The 19,957-nt window shown below is 41.0% G+C and overlaps 1 protein-coding gene across 1 annotated transcript in view; it reads right to left on the bottom strand.

Annotated features, from left to right (window-relative positions):
* pcxb (pyruvate carboxylase b) overlaps positions 1–19,957 on the bottom strand; it is a 299,005-nt gene that overhangs the window by 53,243 nt on the left and 225,805 nt on the right. Inside the window, exons 11-12 of the mRNA XM_052091332.1 lie at positions 2,312–2,456; positions 1,684–1,773 (exon numbers count right to left, since the gene is read on the bottom strand). Coding sequence (XP_051947292.1) covers positions 1,684–1,773; positions 2,312–2,456 — 235 coding nt within the window. The remainder of the gene's footprint in view (positions 1–1,683; positions 1,774–2,311; positions 2,457–19,957) is intronic.

Raw genomic sequence — 19,957 nt, 5'->3', positions numbered from 1 at the left:
TTGCACACTGTACTGATTGGTTAAGTTTAGATAAGGGGTTTGCTTAAGGGCATAATATTAATAAGTATATCCTTAACTCACGCTTACTTCCGCATTAGACATCCGGGAATTTGCACTTGATGAAGTCGAGTTTATGCGAACAACATCATGCGAGACCATAAGAAATAGCCAACTCATAAATTATGTATGAATTTTCATGAGATTGGGTTGTACCTACAGGAATGAGAACTATAATTTACATGAGAACTATTAGCTAAGCCCTCGATGATATGGACAGGAGTAGTTTTACATGAAAAGGTCAGATAAATTCTTCTTTCACAGACATTCTTTGCTATTCTAATCCATTCATACAAACTTTGTAAACATTTAACAGTAAATTACCTATGTTTCCCCCCTCCCTAGATAACTCAGAGGTCCTCTGATAAAGATAATCCCCTTCCGATAGGAATGTCTGTGATTGTGGTATATTGTTTTTTCACAGTACTTACTTATTTGACCTTCGCTCAATATTGTTACAAAAACGAAATACTGTATCTTACTTTTGCTTTAGGCTACGCCCCCACTAATACGTGTTCCTTTGAAACGCATCTTTTTATCTATGTTTTGGCATTCCGTTCACACTGAGACAATGTTTTTGACAGTGAAAATTAAGGGTTTTCATCTGTTTTGGGCAAGCAATATTTGGAAAATGCTTGAAAACAGCAATGTGGACATTTTTAAATGTATCTGGATTTATGTGGATGGTAAATATGACCTTAGACCTTTTGACAATTTTACGGGTAAAATAACACTAGATTCTATAAGTACTTCTGGCTTCCCATCCATGATTTAAAGGAAATTGTATTAATAAAAAGAGTCTGGTCATGGACTGCACAGAATGGCCACTGTAGTAGAAGATCAGGTATGATATTCACCTCAAGTTAATTCCTTCCCATAATTATATACATAATGTTATAATTATATCACATATGTCTTGTTTAATTCAATTGCTTTTGTGAGGCATGCATTCAGAGCACATGACCTTCCATGACGCTCACATCCAGACAACAGACCCTCATACCTATGTAATAACTACAGAGATCTGAATCTGGTCTAAATCAGTACATGGAATTGTCCTATGTTAATAACTGTCACTCAAACGTTGTTTGGAAAACTAATCCAGTACAAAGAGTGCTATATACACACACACACTGTCAATCAGGGGTCCTTTGGGAGTCACGCACACATTATTTTGCAACAGATCATGTGCCGCAAACAACTAAAAAGCTATGCCAATAAGAATAGTAGAAAATTGGCTAAATTAAATGCTCACGCACATGCATTCACACTCTCAGTCTCTAACACTCTCTAATTCAAACACACACATCCACACACAGAGGGAGTGCAGAATGCAGCTCACACACACCTAAACCCCTGTAATGAGATTTCTAATGTGGCCGGATTCCTCTTTGATTTGGCAGAAAGACTGGAAGGATTAAAGCTGCATTATCACACACAGAGAAAGAGAGAGAGAGAGAGAGAGAGAGAGAAAGAGGGGGAGAGGAGTGATGCAAATGTTTAGGGTAGCTAACAACAAGAGTATGAATCCTATGCTTGCACTAAAACTGTTGTGGCACATTTAAGATGCAGCAAGTGTTTCCGTAAGCACAGTAATGTGTGTGTGTGTGTGGGTCTTTGTCATACCCAGTGGAACAGGAGGAACGACTGGATCAACGGATGAAGGTTTGGCTTTCACTGGAATAGGAGTCATGGGTCCATTTACCATTACGTGACCTGTGGAGAATACCAGCAGATGTTTAAACACAAATGGACACACACACACACACACACACACACACACACACACACACACACACACACACACACACACACACACACACACACACACACACACACACACACACACACACACACACACACACACAGTTTGGTTTCCATGTTTTATGGGGACTTTCCATAGACATAATGGTTTTTATACTGTACAAACTTTATATTCTATCCCCTAAACTTAACTCTACCCCTAAACCTAACCCTCACAGAAAACTTTCTGCATTTTTACATTTTCAAAAATCATAATTTAGTATGATTTATAAGCTGTTTTCCTCATGGGGACCGACAAAATGTCCCCACAAGGTCAAAAATTTCGGGTTTTACTATCCTTATGGGGACATTTGGTCCCCACAAAGTGATAAATACATGCTCACACACACACACACACACACACACACACACACACACACACACACACACACACACACACATATTAGGCCATCACAGGTGCAAACACAATGATGAATGCACACACACTGACCCAGATAGTGCAGGAGTTTCTGAGCTCTGTTCAGTGTTGGTTTGAGGATGAACAACTCCTGGTTCTCATCAATAAACTGGGTGTCTACTGTGCGGTACAGGAACTGGCTATTGCTCAATACATTCTGTAGGAAGGGGATATTAGTCTGAAAAAGAAAGAGAGAGACAGAGAGGGAGCTTAAGATAAATGTATGCATATACACATCCTTTAAAATGCAAACATCTTAGTTATTAAAGATATTTGCAAACTACCAACAAACACAAACATTATTCTGATACACTATGAAGAAACACGCTAACGTGTACATATTAATATGTATTGGGAGCCCCTAATTGTCCAGTTCATTGGCAGTGTGTGCAGTACTCTGAAAGGCTTTGGGAGGATATGTATTGTAATATGTACTCTCTGAGCACACTCAGTTATTTCCTGATGGCTGCCATAAAGGCATTATCATTTTAGACAGAAGCGGTTCAGGCCATAACAGAGCTCCTACACTTGAATGGACCCCTAGACTGCAGCTATCAGCAGCACTCACTGCACCAACAAACACCGTTACAGCACGCAATGGGCCGTGAGACTAGGATTTGTGTTTGTCTTTATCACTCTTGGGGTGTAACTACTGTAACTAAAAGTGGCAACATTCAAACGTAACTACATATTCAGTAGCATAACAGTAGTTCAGCTGTTTTCAAAGTAGTGTAGCGGCGTAGCATCAGTTTTTATTGTCCCATTCAAATAATCATACACACTTTCCTAGAATGTCCTCTCTCCATCATATTTAGCATTGGGAAGTCTTATAGTAGAGATGTGCAAAACTACCCATTTTCATAATCGACTAGTCAGTTGGTTGTTTAGTTGGTTGAATAGTCGGTGTTAGGGAACCCGTGTATAATTAGGCACCGTTATGTTCACGTGACCCCGATCAGATGCATTTCAGAGGAATATACAGACACAAAATGCAGCACTTTAACATGGGAATGAATGAATATTCATCAAATAGGCTAAATAATTCTAACATCATATTGAACAAAATTATTAAAGTAGGCAAAGTAAGAAATAGGGAAGGCTCCATTACAGAGCAGCACAAAACTGCTTATGCAAATCTTAAACACAGAATGACGTGCTTCAATGTAACAGAGTGCTTCAGGGTGATCCAAGCTCCTCATTCAAAAGTGCAGAACTGCAAAATAATATTGTGGGTACACATCTAGTTCATAACATCTAGCAGTTTAAACCATTTTTACTGCATCTATTTATTTAAGCCAAATCAGCAAATTACTTTAATCTCTCCACGTTAACTTACGTCTTGAAATGTATTGTTGATTTGATGCTTTGATTGTAACAATAGTGCATAAAAAGACAACTTGAAACATTAAAGAGACAAAACTTCTTGCAGAGGGTTTTAACATGCTGACGGTTTATTCACTGTTAAGCACAGCATTGTTCCTCATTGTTGATGTGCCAGATAACTACTGCTCTGATTGCAAAGATAAATTGTATCATCTGATAGTGATACATTTAAAAAGATATGTTTTAGGTTATTAGATTGTTATGTAACTGTCTGCTTTTTTCTAACCCTTATATTGTGTTCTGGTCAAAACTGACCACTTAACTTTTTTTTTCGATGTCGAAAAAGAACGAAAAATGCCACTGGAAATTAACGGATTAGACTACAAAATACAGAACTATTAAGTGTTCAGGAGCATCTCAATCCTTTAAATTGAGATCCTCTGACATGTTTTTGCGACACACACACACACGCACACCAGTGTTGCTGCAGGGTTTTTAAAATCACATGTAAGACTTTTAAGACTTTTTTCAAGACCTGAACAAATAAAATGACTACTGCATCCCCATACAAAACAACCCAACACAATCTCAAAATAAATAATGTATTGCAGAATCGATTCATAGCGTGGACTTATAACATTAAAGGCACTTTAACTTTTACACTGGGGACACTTATTTTGAAATGCTTATACTTCACTGCTTCCAGCTGTTCAAATAAGGGACATAAAACGTGCACTCCTACAATAATCAACATTTTACAATACCAGGGCCCTAGACTAAAAAAATTACTTAGGAGCCATTCGCTCCAAAACTGAAACATTATGGAGCCAAATGACAAAATCTTGTCACAGTCAGCTGATGACCATTAATCAGAGTTGTATTTTTTGTCCCCAATTTGGATGCCCAATTCCCCATGTGCTCCAAGTTCTCGTGGTGAGGCGTAGTGCCTCAATTCGGGTGGCGGAGAAATAATCTCAGTTGCCTCCGCGTCTGAGACCGTCAATCCGCGCATCTTATCACATGGCTTGTTGAGCGCATGCCCAGGATTCGAACTTGCGACTCCAGAGGAGGTAGTCAGCGTCTTTACTCGCTGAGCTAACCAAGACCCCCACAATCAAAGTTTTAATAATGGTATTTATAGTTGAGAAGATAAGTTTGCATCCCTTACCATGTGTAATAGTCCCTCAGTTGTCCTAAGTATCAAAAGCTTGATTATATATATATATATAATTGTTTTAAAAGTCGTAGTCTTTCTTTACTGTTACCGGATTGTCCAGACACAGAGACTACTAGAATGCAAAATGAATGAAATCTAAGATTCAGTTTATTGTGCTACTCCAATCCCAATCAATAATTACCAGAAGAAAAAAATGGTACACAATACAGGACTTTTAATTATAAAGAATTCCCAGTTGTGAGCTCACTGACGGCTGATTCGCTGAGAAATTGAATCTGATTCAAATTGCTAATCTGAGCTCCTGAGATCAAACCCTCAGTTCCTTTCAGGTGATTTATGAAAAAGATCCATAATTTGTTCACAACTCTCTCTAATCCTGTAATGGATTACAGTTACATATTTTTGTATCCTGTTTATGCTGTTACAAGTGTTCCATTCCTCCCCAAGCCTGAACACACACACACACACCTCGCTCCGCCAGGGGAGGAGCGGTTGAGGATCGGGCAACAGCGTTTTCGGTTCTTCTCTCTCTCTCTCTCTCTCTCTCTCTCTCTCTCACTCCCTCTGTGTGTCTCTCCTCACCCTTTCCCTCTCCCTACGTCTCCCCTCGTCTCTCCCCCAGGTTCACAGGAGGTGGGGTGGACCACCGGCTGACGGAACGGTCGCAAGGGCAGTGTCTCCCCTCCAGAGGTGGCGAGTAAGTCAGTCTGGTGGCTCCCCGGCCAGAATCGGGTGGGGTAGGAGTGTGATGAGGAGGAGGGCACGGCCGGCGCTGAATCAGCTGATCAGCGGGAGAGCGCAATAAAGGGGAGCCGGAGGCACCAGTTAGAGACAGAAAGGAGAGAGAGAGACGCACACGGCCACGCTGAATGTGTGTCTGTGTCCTTATCATTAAAGTTTATGTCGACTGTTCAGCCGGTTCCCGCCTCCTCCTTACCTGTCCTTTCACTCTTACATATTATTTTCTTTTTTCTGCAGAGAAATTATACGTAAATTGTAGCTTGGGAAGTTTCAAAGTAGCTTCTTTAACTCTGGTCTTCAAAACACACACACACACACACACACACACACACACACACACACACACACACACACACACACACACACACACACACACACACACACACACACACACACACACACACACACACACACACACGTTGGTCTACCTATCATTATGAGGACTTTCCATAGACATAATGACTTTTATACTGTACAAACTATAGATTCTATCCTCTAAACCTAACACAACCCCTAAACCTAACCCTCACAGAAAACCTTCTGCATTTTTACTTTTTCAATAAAACATTGTTTAGTATGATTTTTAAGCGATTTGAATTATGGGGACACTAGAAATGTCCTCATAAATCACATTTATAGCATAATACCCTTGTAATTACTAATTTGTAACTTACAAAATTGTCCTCGTAAATCACAAAAACACGCACACACACATGCACACACACACACACACACACACACACACATACACACACAGCGATGTCCTCAACTCACATATGCCACACACTTTAATAGAAAGGGATAAAAACTCAATTACCCAGAAAAACCCAGAGAAAATAGGAGATTCTCCAGAGTATTCCAATGAAAGCTGAGGAGTAAATGGATAATTTAATGCAGTTTTCCCTCCTATTTTACTCTTGCTTAGATCGAATGTGAGGAATAATGAACAGTTATGAAAAGAGCAGTCCAAGATAATACAGATGAAGTATTGAGGGAAGATAGAAGGATGAAAGGTACTGATTTAGAGGATGAAAGGGCAAAAAAGCAGTACTGGAATTACAAATACTTTATGTGTCGGAGAGGAGAAGAGTTCTGGGGAATTAGTAGGAAATCTGACATTTTTGAAGTCTTTTTTTTTTTTTTTTGCTGTGTCACTGTTGTAATAATTTGACTGTATGCCACTCCTGTGAAGCCCTGCAGGCTCAAATTCAGTCTCTTTCTTTACTTTTTAGGCCTCATTTAACAGAGTTGAATTCACAGTGTCCTTCTCTCTCTATTTCCTTTAAATAATTTTCTCTTTAATCATGTCACTGTTTTACCATATAGGAGCATTCCTCCATGCTTTGGTCTTCCTTATTCACGATCAATTCAATTCAATAGAGGATTAAACAGAGCTGTTCAGTCATGACGTCGATCTGCAGGTCAACCTGGAAGGCTTGTTTGCCTTGTAATTACAACAAACAGTCATATCTCAAACTTGAATTTTGAAACGTCTTAAGAACAAAAGTTGATATATTAATAGGATTACAATGTTTAAACAACTTGTCAAGCATGTAAACGTACATCCTTATGGTAGTTGTAGTCCTTATGTAGAAAATTGTTAGCACAAAACTGTTTCTAAATGTGAAATGCGTGTTATAGACTTATATACTTAAATATCCTTTTTTTTTTTTAGGTAATGTTAACCTAAGACCTTATTCTATTCATAAATCTAACATTGCTAAAAAACACATTAGAAATTCCAGCGAATTCCTAATTCTCCAGCGAGTATTGATTCTGGCTACCACCCCAGGAGAGTTCGAATCCAGAGTGTGATGAGCATGGGTGTAAAGTAATGAATAACAAATATTCATGTTACTGTAATTAACTACTTTTCCCCAAGAATGTAACTTTTTTAAGTAGTCCTGATTTAATTTTTATCTATCAACATGATTGGCTAGGGAGAGTCTCGTGTCTCTCCCTAGCCTGAATCAAATCACGCGTAAAAAACTTGAACGGTAGCTGCAGATCTGGCACCTACTTTTATGGATGTGGAGAATGACTCAAGAACAGTTTACAGCTGAACACCTCAGCCACACCTGGAAGGACTTTTCACAGTGAAAAAGGCCAATTGTATGATTGTGTCATGTGAGTTATCTTGCTCAAGCCAGATATCAGCATTAATCCTGCCTCTAATTTGAAGAAACATACCGAGGTAAATTTCATTATTCCTCTTACTAGAATCTGTGTGTCTATAATTATATAGCCTATAATTTAACTATCTATCACTGAGATTACTGCGAGATAGATTGAGAGAGATTGATGCAATGTTACCAATTGGGCTGGGAAATAAAATTATCTAGATGTTTATCGGGAAAAATGTCCTTGATCAAACTTTTGAGTAGTTTTCTATATTTAGCCTAAGTTATACATCTAGAACAGGGGTGTTCATTACAATGATCACGATAGCAAGAGCACCACTGGTTGGTTGATCTAGATTAAATGTATATGATTGACTTTTTACGTCTGTAGCTGCATGTTGTTTGGTTGACAGGCAGCTAATATTTGAGCGCTAATGCGGATATGCACCTAAATGGTCAAATACACTTTATAATTACCCCAATGCCAGTCTTGATGAGGATTTAATGTAAACGCAGTTGTTTATGTCTAAAGTGAATTTAAACAGTGGGACAAAAAGCGTATTTGCATCAAAATATCAGACTTGAAGCATGCACGTATCCAAGCTGAGCACTGTCTAGTAGGGTATGTCATATTAAGGCTGTTAATCAAACAACAATAACAAGGAAACAAGAAAATCACACTACTTCTGGCAGAAAAACTTTAGTAGCTTTAAACGTATTAATGTAATGGATTAAAACAGTGACATCCTCCATCTGTCGACTTCGTCGAGTGAAGTGACACTAGGGGACTTTATTGAAGGCTTCTGTTACCTCTGAACTTGAGAAAAGGCCAATGAGAATTTCGCAGGCAGAATTTGCATGTCCCTCCCCCGGACATATGGGTATAAAGGGAGGGAATCATGCCTCTTCATTCAGATTTCTTCTTTGGAGCCGAGCGGATGTGCGATCAGCGAGCTGAGATCACTTACTGTTCCACTCACCTCTGCAGATCTTATGCTGTTGGATCTACGGCGCATATCAGTGGCTTTCTCCTTCTCTGCACGGCAGCGCAGCTTTGCCCCTGGGCGCATCGACAGCACTGCTAAAAGAGAGTATTTTCTCTAAAAGAGCAATACACAGCTGGAGTTGAACATCCTTTTCAGGACGCGTCTTTATAAAGATGTCCTTCCACCCCGTGTAGTTCCTGGATGCAGACGATTTCTATCCGCTCCTGCTGCCTCGTGTGTCTGGGCCGCAAACACACTGAGGCGCCGTTTGTGGATGGTTTGTGTTCTCACTTGTCACGATGCCCTTGTTGTCTGACCTGGGTTTCACTTGTCCTTGTCAAAAACTACACTTCCCATGATCCCCGGCCCTCATCACTGCCAGCCCTGTGTCATTGTGCTCACCTGATTGTAGTTTTTCATCATCATGTCTCCAGTGAATATAAACCCTGTTTGTTCTCCATTCCCTTGTCGATCGTTGATGTTTGTAGACGCCTGTTTCCGTGCTCGTTGTATGTTTATCCTGCTTGTTATACCTTTGAATGTTTTCCGTGTTTTTGTTTTATTTTCCCCATTGCGGGTATTTCCTTTGTTCTGGTTTTGTCTGTTCAGTTTTCACCGTGTCCAATAAAGAATCACTGCAATTAGATCCTCACTCCACGTCTGCCTTCATCTCATCCGTAACACACTGCAAGAACCTAACCATGGCAACGTTGCGGTCGCGGCTTTCCTTCTTAAAGAGGAACGCCACTCCAGCCACCCCCTGTGTCGAACCTTATTCCCACGGGATTGAGGACGACTCGGCTTGCGATTGAGTTGGTTTGGGGATGGCAGCGTGCTTGGTTTCGCCGGGTAGATCCCCACGAACCACCCACCCCCGACTCGCTCGTTGACTTCCGTCCAAGCTTGAGGTGAGAGCAGCTCGCCTCACGGCCAGTCTGTTTACTCCGAGTTGGATGATAAGTTCGACGCTACATCGGAGAGCATTCCGGCGTCTGACGCTTCTGACTTGACTGGGCTGCCACCTTTGGGTTGGCACGCCCAGTCTGAGGCCCAGATGGCCGACATGCTTGCCTGGGCCGCCGTCAACGTGGGTTTGGACTGGAAGCCTCCGTCCTCCCCACAGCCTTCAGGGCTAGAAAATTGGTTCCGCCTCCGCCCTTCATGCCATAGCCCTCCTGCAAGTTAACCAGGCCAAGGCACTCAAAGATCTGCACTTGGGTTGTCCCGACACCGACGTGGTGCAGGAACTGCGCTCGGTGGCGGACCTCGCGACCCCCATGAAGGTCACAGCGCAGACACTCGGGCAGGCGATGGCCACCCTCATGGTCCAGGAACGTCCTTTTTCGCTGAACCTGATCGAGATGCGGGAAGTAGACAAAGCTCGCTTTCTCAACGCCCCTGTCTCCCAGCTCGGTCTATTCGGCGACACCGTTGATGACTTCGTCCAGCAATTCTCGGCACTGTATTTCAGCAACTCTTGTCTGGAGACACCCATGTCGTCCTAAGACTGCGACCGGGCTACGTGCCTATGGTTCCTAAGACCCCCTTCAGGGACCAGGTAGTGAACCTGCAAGCGCAGGTGAAACCAGCCCAGCCTTTTCGTTGCTGTGTGCAGTGCGTGCTTTGCGTAGTGTTTATTCTACCTGGAAATTGCAGTGTTACTTACAACAGGCCACATAAAAATCATTTAGCAAAAAATGTTGTTATTGTAACATGATTCTATTGTGCCCTTCAAGTGGAGTCGAAAATATCATACTTACGAGTTCCTAGCACATGAATGATCAATCAAAGTCATACTTATGATTAGGAACTTGGAATTCTAGATGATTCATTAGTTGCCGAGATGGGATATTGGAAGGGGTGTGTCAACAGAAAAAAATATGGAAACCAATGATTTAGCAAAAATATTTCAACTTCTGTAGCCTACTTTATTTTATTAATATTAATTTGTTATATATGACAGTAAACTACTGACTCGCCTTTCGCGACTTGTTTTAAGCAAATTAATTAATAATTTGTTCGATACCATGCATTTTTCATACTGTATATGTGGTGAATTACTGATGCAAGTGTATACATTTATTTTTAATCACTGGTATAACAGAAAAAGAGATTTTGCCATCATTCATTGTGTATTTGTTTGACTTTGGCTTCTTCTGTATTTTATTTCCCACTTGAATGCACGACATGTCATTGTAACGAATAGCCGACAAGGAGTTACGAGCCTCCTATGTCCACTTGAAGGCAGCATAAGACCAAGTTGCGAATGCCACTGGGGTAGAAATATAACAATCGCCAGACACAGTAAAAAAGCGACTTAACAATCAAATCGAATTTAACAACATCCACTCACACACATTCGCCTCTCTTGATTTCATTCTAGCTAGGAAAAAGTTAGTTTTTACTTTAAATACTTAAGTACAATTTAATGTGAATACTTTCACTCAAGTATGTTTTTGGCTAGATACTTGGACTTTTAATTGAGTAAATTTTCTCTCAGTATCCATACTTTCACTTAAGTATAATTTCTGAGTACTTTTTACATCCCTGAAATTTACCAGGAAGACAAAAGATGTAACAGTTTTATAAAAATGGTTATATCTCTTAAAAAAAATTCTAAAAATCAATTATGTTAATTTTTATAGTCTTCACAAATTTATAAAGTTACAAAAAACTATGTAGTATATAAAAATTATGACTGACCTCTACCAGGTCAAAAATGAACCGAATGCAATAGGAGGGTTAAACATTTAATTTTTACTTTTGACCACAAGGTGGCACTGGCCAAAAACGTTATAGGTACCGTCAGGACATAATGCATACCAAGTATCATAACAATACAGAAATTAGAGTTCTGCATGTGCCTTAAAATGAAACCTGAATCCATTCTGGTCCCGACCCGAATGTTACCATCAGATTATAAACCAGAACCCAACCTGAACCTGACATAGCTCACTAACTTTATAATTTCTTCTCCTAACAAGTACTGTTGCAATAGGCTACATTTTATTTAAGCATATAGGCAACATTCATAACAGTATTGATACATTAAACATATAGTTTTAACAAGGCACGACCCTCAGTACTCTAGAGCAGAACGGAAAAAAAGCATTGATTTACCGTTTATGCGCTGAAACTGTGCTTGGTGCAGAACAATCTGGAATAATATGAAACAATGCAACAGTCCCCTCTTTATAGCCTGAACTTGTTCAGAACTTTGAGTCTTTGTGACAACTGCGCTAAAGACAAGCTAGACACAATGCAAAGAATAAAACAGAGCGCAGGTGTTTCGACATGCGTTTTTTAAAGTTCTTTTTAACTTGACATAGAGTTTAAACAATGCCGGTCCTGCGCGAGATGCTGAAGAACAGTGAGACAGTGCAGGTACCCTCAATTCATGATGGCTATGACATATACCAAGTTTCGTATGAATACGCCAAAGCGTTGCAAAGATACAGCCTCGGGTCCATTTTGCCATGCTCGCCGTCTAATTCATTGAAGCACTATTCGAAAATTGTTTAATCTATAAAAAGCTTTTGATATCTTTTTGTACCCAGTGTTTCTACATGATACACAACAAATTTCGAGCAAATCGAATATACAGTCTAGGACGAGTTTTAAAAAGTATTTTTTTTCATATGGTGGAAAATCTAGTCTGGCAGAAATTTGAAACCATGGTATACATTCGACTAGGCATGAGCCAAGGAATCAGAGGAAAAAAATAATTTTAATATTTTATTAAAAATTATTTTAACTACATTTGAGGCCTTGGTTCAAAAGTTATAAAAGTTATAAACATAAACATAAGTGAATCCTTGAAGAGGTGGTTGCACTAGAATGTTGGAGTTAGATATCCCAAATTTGGGTCAGTTATAGTTGAGATTGTCCTCTAACAGTGTGCCAAATTTCATAACTTTCCTATGTAAAGTTATATGGGATGCTGTAGACTTCAATGGCAGAAGAAGAAGAAGAAGAAGAAGTGTAAGAACAATAATAATAAGAACACTAACGAATACATTAGGTGCTTATAATTTCTTTTTCAAAGCCTGACTTTTTACCCTAAAAAGACAGAACTAATTACAACAAAACTTGAACATGTTGTAATCTCCTGAAAATTAAGGAGTACTAGTTATATGGCTCTAAATATTAGATATTAGCTTGCTGAAGACCAGCTGTACATTCATCTGTTCTGTGATCAGAAAGCAAAACTGGCAGATGCTAGAGAGAAAAATAATAAACTAAGCAGCATCAAACAGAGTTCTGACCCCTCTGACACAAAAAACATTTACACTTACTCCATTACTCTCCCTCTCACTGATGTTATATAAACAGAATGTTTGTTAAACACTTCAATCTTCCAAACAGCCCTGTAGCAAAAATGAGCTTTTTGCAAATAGGAAGTCTATGAATTTCCACAATATCTTTATTTGAGCAAAGAGTCACACACAAATAAACAAAATACCACAAATGCCCAGAAATCCATGCAAAGTAAAAGTCTGAGACAGTTTAATGAAATGCCTTCATTTGTTTGTTGTTTTCTAGCAGGAAATGTCAAAGTAAAGTGTAGTCGTGTCAGAGTAATTAACACCTGTTCAAAAAGCGAACGGTCAAAATAAATATACAAATAAATAAATAAATAATATACCCATTTAAAAGCACACATACACACAGAATCTTCCTAAATGTCTGAAGCCATTAGTGCTTGAATGAAGGCCTGTCAAGTAATCTGCCTTTCCATCTATTTATCTGTCACACTCTCTCCCTCTTTTTCTACTAAACTCCTAAAGCGTGTTAGCAGAGATAGTAAACAGTGATCAACATTTCTGTCAAGACGTACGACACAGACTTTCACTGCTAAGAAAACGCTGCGTTAATACAAGGGATTGACTGCCTACATTCTTCGCTGTCCATGGTGCTGAACATGACAGCTATATGCCTTTTTGAGTTTGTGTGCATGAGGCAAAACAAGGAAGATTTTGATGGTGAGCGTGACACTGTCTCTGTGATTAACTTCATTGTTATTATTTTCATGTGTTAAGACAATGTGGGAATGCGTTATGACTAAATGTGTGCGAGGATGGGGGAGGAACTAAATACAGAGGAACACAAAACGCTTTGCATTCTCACACAAACTCACATGACTACAGTAAGATGGGGATGTGGGGCCCTTCTGTATAGTGTGAAATAGGGGCTTGCAATATGATCAAAATTCGATAGCACGTTTTGAGTAATTTTATATCATGCTATCGGTATGTATACCTATATGCTTATTATGTTGAACTAGTCACAGCTAGACAGATGTTCTTCTAGAACATTATAAACAGCAAAATAAACATCATACGCACACTTTGTGCTACTGTAGAGATACTTACTGACCCCAACACAGGCTCCCTGTGAAATTCGCTATGACAGAAAATGCAACAAGTTGAGGCCAGACAGCCCCCACCAAACCAACTGAATAAATGTGTCACTATGTCTGAATTTAAAGCAAAGGACAAGCAAAACCCTAGAAGAAACAGTACAGCATCTTAAAACGTCAACCCGCTGTCTTGACACACTCCCCACATCATTTATCATGTAAAATGTGTTTAACTGTCTCGACAGCTAGAGATAATAAATGCCATACTCATTTCAGGCACTTTTACAAAGTCCCCGAAAACCGCAGTTGTTAAGCCCCTACTAAAAAAAAAAAGAAGAGTAATCTGGATGACACCATATTAAACACCTACAGACCAATTTCAAATCTTCCTTTCATAGGCAAAAGGTGCTTTTCAATGATCATAACAAATTCTGAAACTCAAACAGCTACTTGGACAATTTCCAGCACAGAGACGATCATCATAAAGATTCAATTACATATTTGACTAAATACAGCTGATTAAGGCAAAAAAATAATAGTAAATGGAGCAGGTATTACTAATGACTACAATATACCCCTAGACAGACTGGAAAACTGGGTAGGGCTCTCTGGGATGATTCAAGTCATATCTAAAAGGGAGAGATTACTATGTAAAATATTACTATGTACATAGGCAACTATTAATCTGAGTGAATCAAAACTTCCTTCAGTTAAACAAAGACAAAACAGAAGTCAAGTCAAGTCAAGTCAAGTCAAGTGGTTTTTATTGTCGTTTCAACCATATACAGTTAGTACAGTACACAGCAAAACGAGACAACGTTCCTCCAGGACCATGGTGCTACATAAAAACAACAAAGGACCAACATAGGACCACATGAGACTACACAACGAAATAAAATACCTATATAAACTACCTATATATACTTATATAAAGTGCACGTGCAAACATGTGCAAAAAGTACAGGACAGTACAACAAATTACTGACAATGAACAGGACAATAGACAGTGCAGCGCCGACCAGTACTCAGTAGTGCAAAAAGATGACAGTTACTAAAAATGTAAACATAACATACTATGAGATAATGTTCTATGCACAAAGCAGTTATTGAGGTAGCAGACAGTTATAAAGTGACAGTTATTAAAGTGCAACTCAGGACACGTGTGTGTCAAACCAGTCTCTGAGTATTGAGAAGTCTGATGGCTTGGGGAAGAAGCTGTTACACAGTCTGGCCGTGAGGGCCCGAATGCTTCGGTACCTCTTGCCAGACGGAAGGAGGGTAAAGAGTTTGTGTGAGGGGTGTGTGGGGTCGTCCACAATGCTGGTTGCTTTGAGGATACAGTGTTTTTTGTAAATGTCTTTGATGGAGGGAAGAGAGACCCCAATGATCTTCTCAGCTGTCCTCACTATCCTCTGCAGGGCTTTGCGGTCCGAAACGGTGCAAGTCCCAAACCAGGCAGTGATGCAGCTGCTTAGGATGCTCTCAATAGTCCCTCTATAGAATGTAGTGAGGATGGGGGTTGGGAGATGTGCTTTCCTCAGCCTTCGAAGAAAGTAGAGACGCTGCTGGGCTTTCTTGGTGATTGAGCTGGTGTTGAGGGACCAGGTGAGGTTCTCCGCCAGGTGAACACCAAGAAATTTGGTGCTCTTGACGATCTCCACAGAGGAGCCGTCGATATTCAGCGGAGTGTGTTCACCTTGTGCTCTCCTAAAGTCAACAACCATCTCTTTTGTTTTGTCGACATTCAGGGACAGGTTGTTGGCTCTACACCAGTTAGTCAGCCGCTGCACCTCCTCTCTGTATGCTGACTCGTTGTTCTTGCTGATGAGACCCACCACGGTCGTGTCATCGGCGAACTTGATGATGTGATTCGAGCTGTGCATTGCTGCACAGTCGTGAGTCAGCAGAGTGAACAGCAGTGGACTGAGCACACAGCCCTGGGGGCCCCAGTGCTCAGTGTGGTGGTGGTGGAGATGCTGTTCCCGATCCGGACTGACTGAGGTCTCCCAGTCAGGAAGTCCAGGATCCAGTTGCAGAGGGAGGTGTCCAGGCCCAGCAGGTTCAGCTTTCCAATCAGGTGCTGGGGAATGATTGTGTTGAATGCTGAGCTGAAATCTATGAACAGCATTCGAACGTATGAGTCCTTATTGTCTAGGTGGGTGAGGGCCAGATGGAGGGTTGTGGTGATGGCATCGTCCGTTGAGCGGTTTGAGCGATACGCAAACTGCAGTGGGTCTAGTGAGGGGGCAGCTGGGTCTTAATCTGCCTCATGACGAGCCTCTCGAAGCACTTCATGATGATGGGTGTAAGTCGCGACGGGACGGTAGTCGTTGAGGCAGGACACTGAAGACTTCTTTGGCATGGGGATGATGGTGGTGGCCTTGAAGCACGTTGGAACAACGGCGCTGCTCAGAGAGATGTTGAAGATGTCGGTAAGAACATCTGCTAGCTGGTCTGCACATCCTCTGAGCACTCTGCCAGGAATGTTGTCTGGTCCAGCAGCCTTCCGTGGGTTGACTCTACGTAGAGTTTTCCTCACATCTGCCATGGTAAGACAGAGCACCTGGTCGTTGGGAGGAGGGTGGACTTCCTCGCCATCACGTCGTTCTGCACTTCAAACCGAGCGTAGAAGTCGTTCAGCGCATCTGGAAGGGAGGCATCTTTGTCACAGGCAACTGATGTTGTCCTGTAGTTAGTGATGGCCTGGATGCCCTGCCACATGCGCGCGTGTCACCGCTGTCCTGGAAGTGACTGTGGATTCTCTGGGCATGTCGCGCTTTGCCTCTCTGATTGCCCGTGACAGTTTGGCCCTAGCTGTTCTTAGGGCTGCCTTATCGCCTGCTCTGAAGGCGGAGTCTCGGGACCTCAGCAGCGTGTGCACCTCCGCAGTCATCCACGGCTTCTGGTTGGAGCGTGTGGTGATGGTCTTGGAGAAAGTGACATCATCAATGCACTTGCTGATGTAGCTGGTCACTGATGCTGTGTATTCCTCCAAGTTGGTAGAATCGCCATATGTTGCAGCCTCCTGAACATGTGCCAGTCAGTACACTCAAAACAGTCCTGAAGAGCAGAGATGGCTCCTGCTGGCCAGGTTTTCACCTGCTTCTGAAGCGGTTTTGTGCGTCTGACTAGCGGTCTGTATGCTGGAATTAACATAACAGAGATGTGGTCTGAGTAGCCGAGGTGGGGGCGGGGCTCCGCCCGATGCAGCGCCTGGGATGTTTGTGTAAACAAGATCAAGCGTTCGCCCCTCTCGTTGCAAAGTCCACATACTGATGGAATTTAGGGAGCACTGTCTTGAGATTTGCATGGTTGAAATCTCCGGCGACAATAAACAGTCCGTCGGGGTGAGCGTTCTGCAGTTCGCTCATAGCCCCATACAGTTCACAGAGCGCTTCCTTAGCGTTAGCGCTGGGGGAATGTAAACTCCGGTTATGCAAACAGTGGTGAATTCCGTGGTAGATAAAAAGGTCTGCATCTAACAGTCACAAGCTCCAACAGCGATGAACAGTAACTAGAGACTAGCATAGAGTTCTTGCACCATTCCGTGTTGATGTAAACACACAAGCCACCACCGCGAGTCTTACCGCAGAGAGCTGTATTTCTGTCGGCACGAAATGAGGCGAGCCCGTCTAGCTGAATGGCGGCATCCGGAACTCTGTCGCTGAGCCACGTCTCCATGAAAACAAAGACGCAGCAGTCTCTAAACTCACGCATTTCAACTTGTTGTCATTGTATATGGCAACAAGTTGAAATGCTCAAGGTGAACACATACCTTGACTCCAGGGTTCTAAAGACAAAAATTCAACTGAGGACTCTTGGTGTCATTTTAGAGTCAGAACTTATGTCAAAGCAATAACTAAATCAGGGTAATACTCAGTTAACATCTCAAAAATATAGCAAGAAATAGACGTTTCGTATCCAGCCAAGACTTAGAGACACTTGTTCATGCATTCATCCCCAGCAGTGTGGACTACTGCAATGGACTCCTCACTGGCCTTCCCCAAAAGACCATTAGACAGCTTCAGCTCATTCACAATGCCGCTGCCAGGATTCTCACCATAACTAAAGAAACTGAGCATATCACCCAGTCCTCAGGTCTTCACAGAGGAACAGATGCTGGTAGGAAAGCTTGATGGCATCAGCAACATTAACTAACGGAAGTGAGACTTAAGGCGAAGGGTCGGTTCACACCACGGAGAATGCAGCGTTTTATTAACAAGCTCTTCCTCATTTTCTCTCTGAACATAAAGTGATTACAACTTGAGCTTCTCTCTCTCTCTCTCTCTCTCTCTCTCTCTCTCTCTCTCTCTCTCTCTCCCCCACACTTGTCAGAAAGAGCACTATCATCCAAGAAAGTGAGAAAATGGCACCTTTTAATGCAACAATAATTCCTCCTGCATTTGACTGGTTTCAGACTGGTCCCGTGTTCTCTGTGAACATCTTTCTCCACTTTCCATCAGTCACATATGCAGCCTGGTGGAAAGTCACGCACACAGATATTTACATACTGCGATGTAGATGGTATTGAAAAATCTCTACTGACTGACACTTTATAGGGTTACCATGATATATATTGCTATACCGCCCAGCAAAAGAAATAAACAGTCGACAGTTCTTGGACTAATATGATACTGATAGAGTGGCACCTAAAACTGTTTGAACAATTAAAGCTACATTTTAAACTGTATGAATGTTATTCCAAAATAACAAACAAAGAGTTTAACTGAATCCAACTACAACTAAAACTGACCTGGGGACCACTTGATTAAAATTATTTGCAAATTAACTCCAAAATACTGAAAAACTGTTGTGAACAAGGGGTAGCTAACACTTCTGTTTACTAGCCAAGTGTTCATGGTTATCTGCCAATGCAGACAATCTCAAAATGGCTAAATATCAGCCAATTAATCCACCTGGCTAATATAAAGGAGTCTAGCTGTCATACTTTTTACTTCAGCGAATATTTCTCAGAGCAGGTTTATTTTTGAAAGTCAACTTATTGAAAAGTCACATACCTCAAAGAAAAAAAATGCTCTGGAACATTTTTCCAGTTTTGCCCAGGAAAACAATATACCGTTAACTGAACATGTTCATGTGTCCAAATAGCTTAAGAATAATACAAAATAAAAATCGGCTTCATAATATAGATTGGCAGTGTGGCCCAGTTAACAGTATTTGTGGCATAATGTTGATTACCATAAAAAATATTTTTGACTTGCCCCTCCTTTTCTGTAAAAAAGCAAAAAACTTGGTTACAATAGTAGTGAATAGGGCCAACCAGTAAATGTCAAAATACTCAAAATTTTAAAGGTATAGTCACAAGACATAAACAATATGCATGTTAACATGAATTTAGTATTATAAAATCACTAACCATTTCTTTGTAAAGTTACAACTTTGTTGCCATGAAGATGGAATGTCAACAAACCCTAAAACAACTGTAAAAATGAAGATTTAAACAACTTTACATCTCAAATAATACATGAGTTTTAAGAGAAGAATTAATTTAAGTGCTTTTATAAATGTATAAGCTTCACATTTATGCCTTTTTAAACCCTCTAAAAATTGGTCCCCATTCACTTCCATTATAAGTGCCTCACTGTAACCCAGACGTTTGTTTTGTATTTGTCCCTGTTGTGCATCTCTGTTCTCTACTGTTACACGTAGGCTACTCAGAGCTTGCGATATGAACATATGAAAATGTTTTTAGACCATTTCTTAAAAGTGTTAAGACCCGGGTCGGAAATGAATGGGGTCTCGAAACAAAAGTGCAACCGACATTGCAGAGGCGGATCCTCGCACTGTCGACCCCCACAGACAGGCACTTCTCTCGCTCCAGTCTGCATCAGTTCAGTCAGGCGCTAAATTCTGTGACTGTTTTCTTTTCTCATTTAAAACAAAATGTTCTAGTGAGTAAGCTAACACTATCGCTCCCTGCGCTAAATATCCCTGCCCATCACTTATTCTGTT

This window comes from Xyrauchen texanus, chromosome 2, assembly GCF_025860055.1.
Source record: "Xyrauchen texanus isolate HMW12.3.18 chromosome 2, RBS_HiC_50CHRs, whole genome shotgun sequence".
In the NCBI taxonomy this organism is placed as follows: Eukaryota; Metazoa; Chordata; class Actinopteri; order Cypriniformes; family Catostomidae; genus Xyrauchen; species Xyrauchen texanus.
Note: the sequence above shows the minus strand (reverse complement) of the source record. Positions and strands in the feature narration are given on the sequence as shown.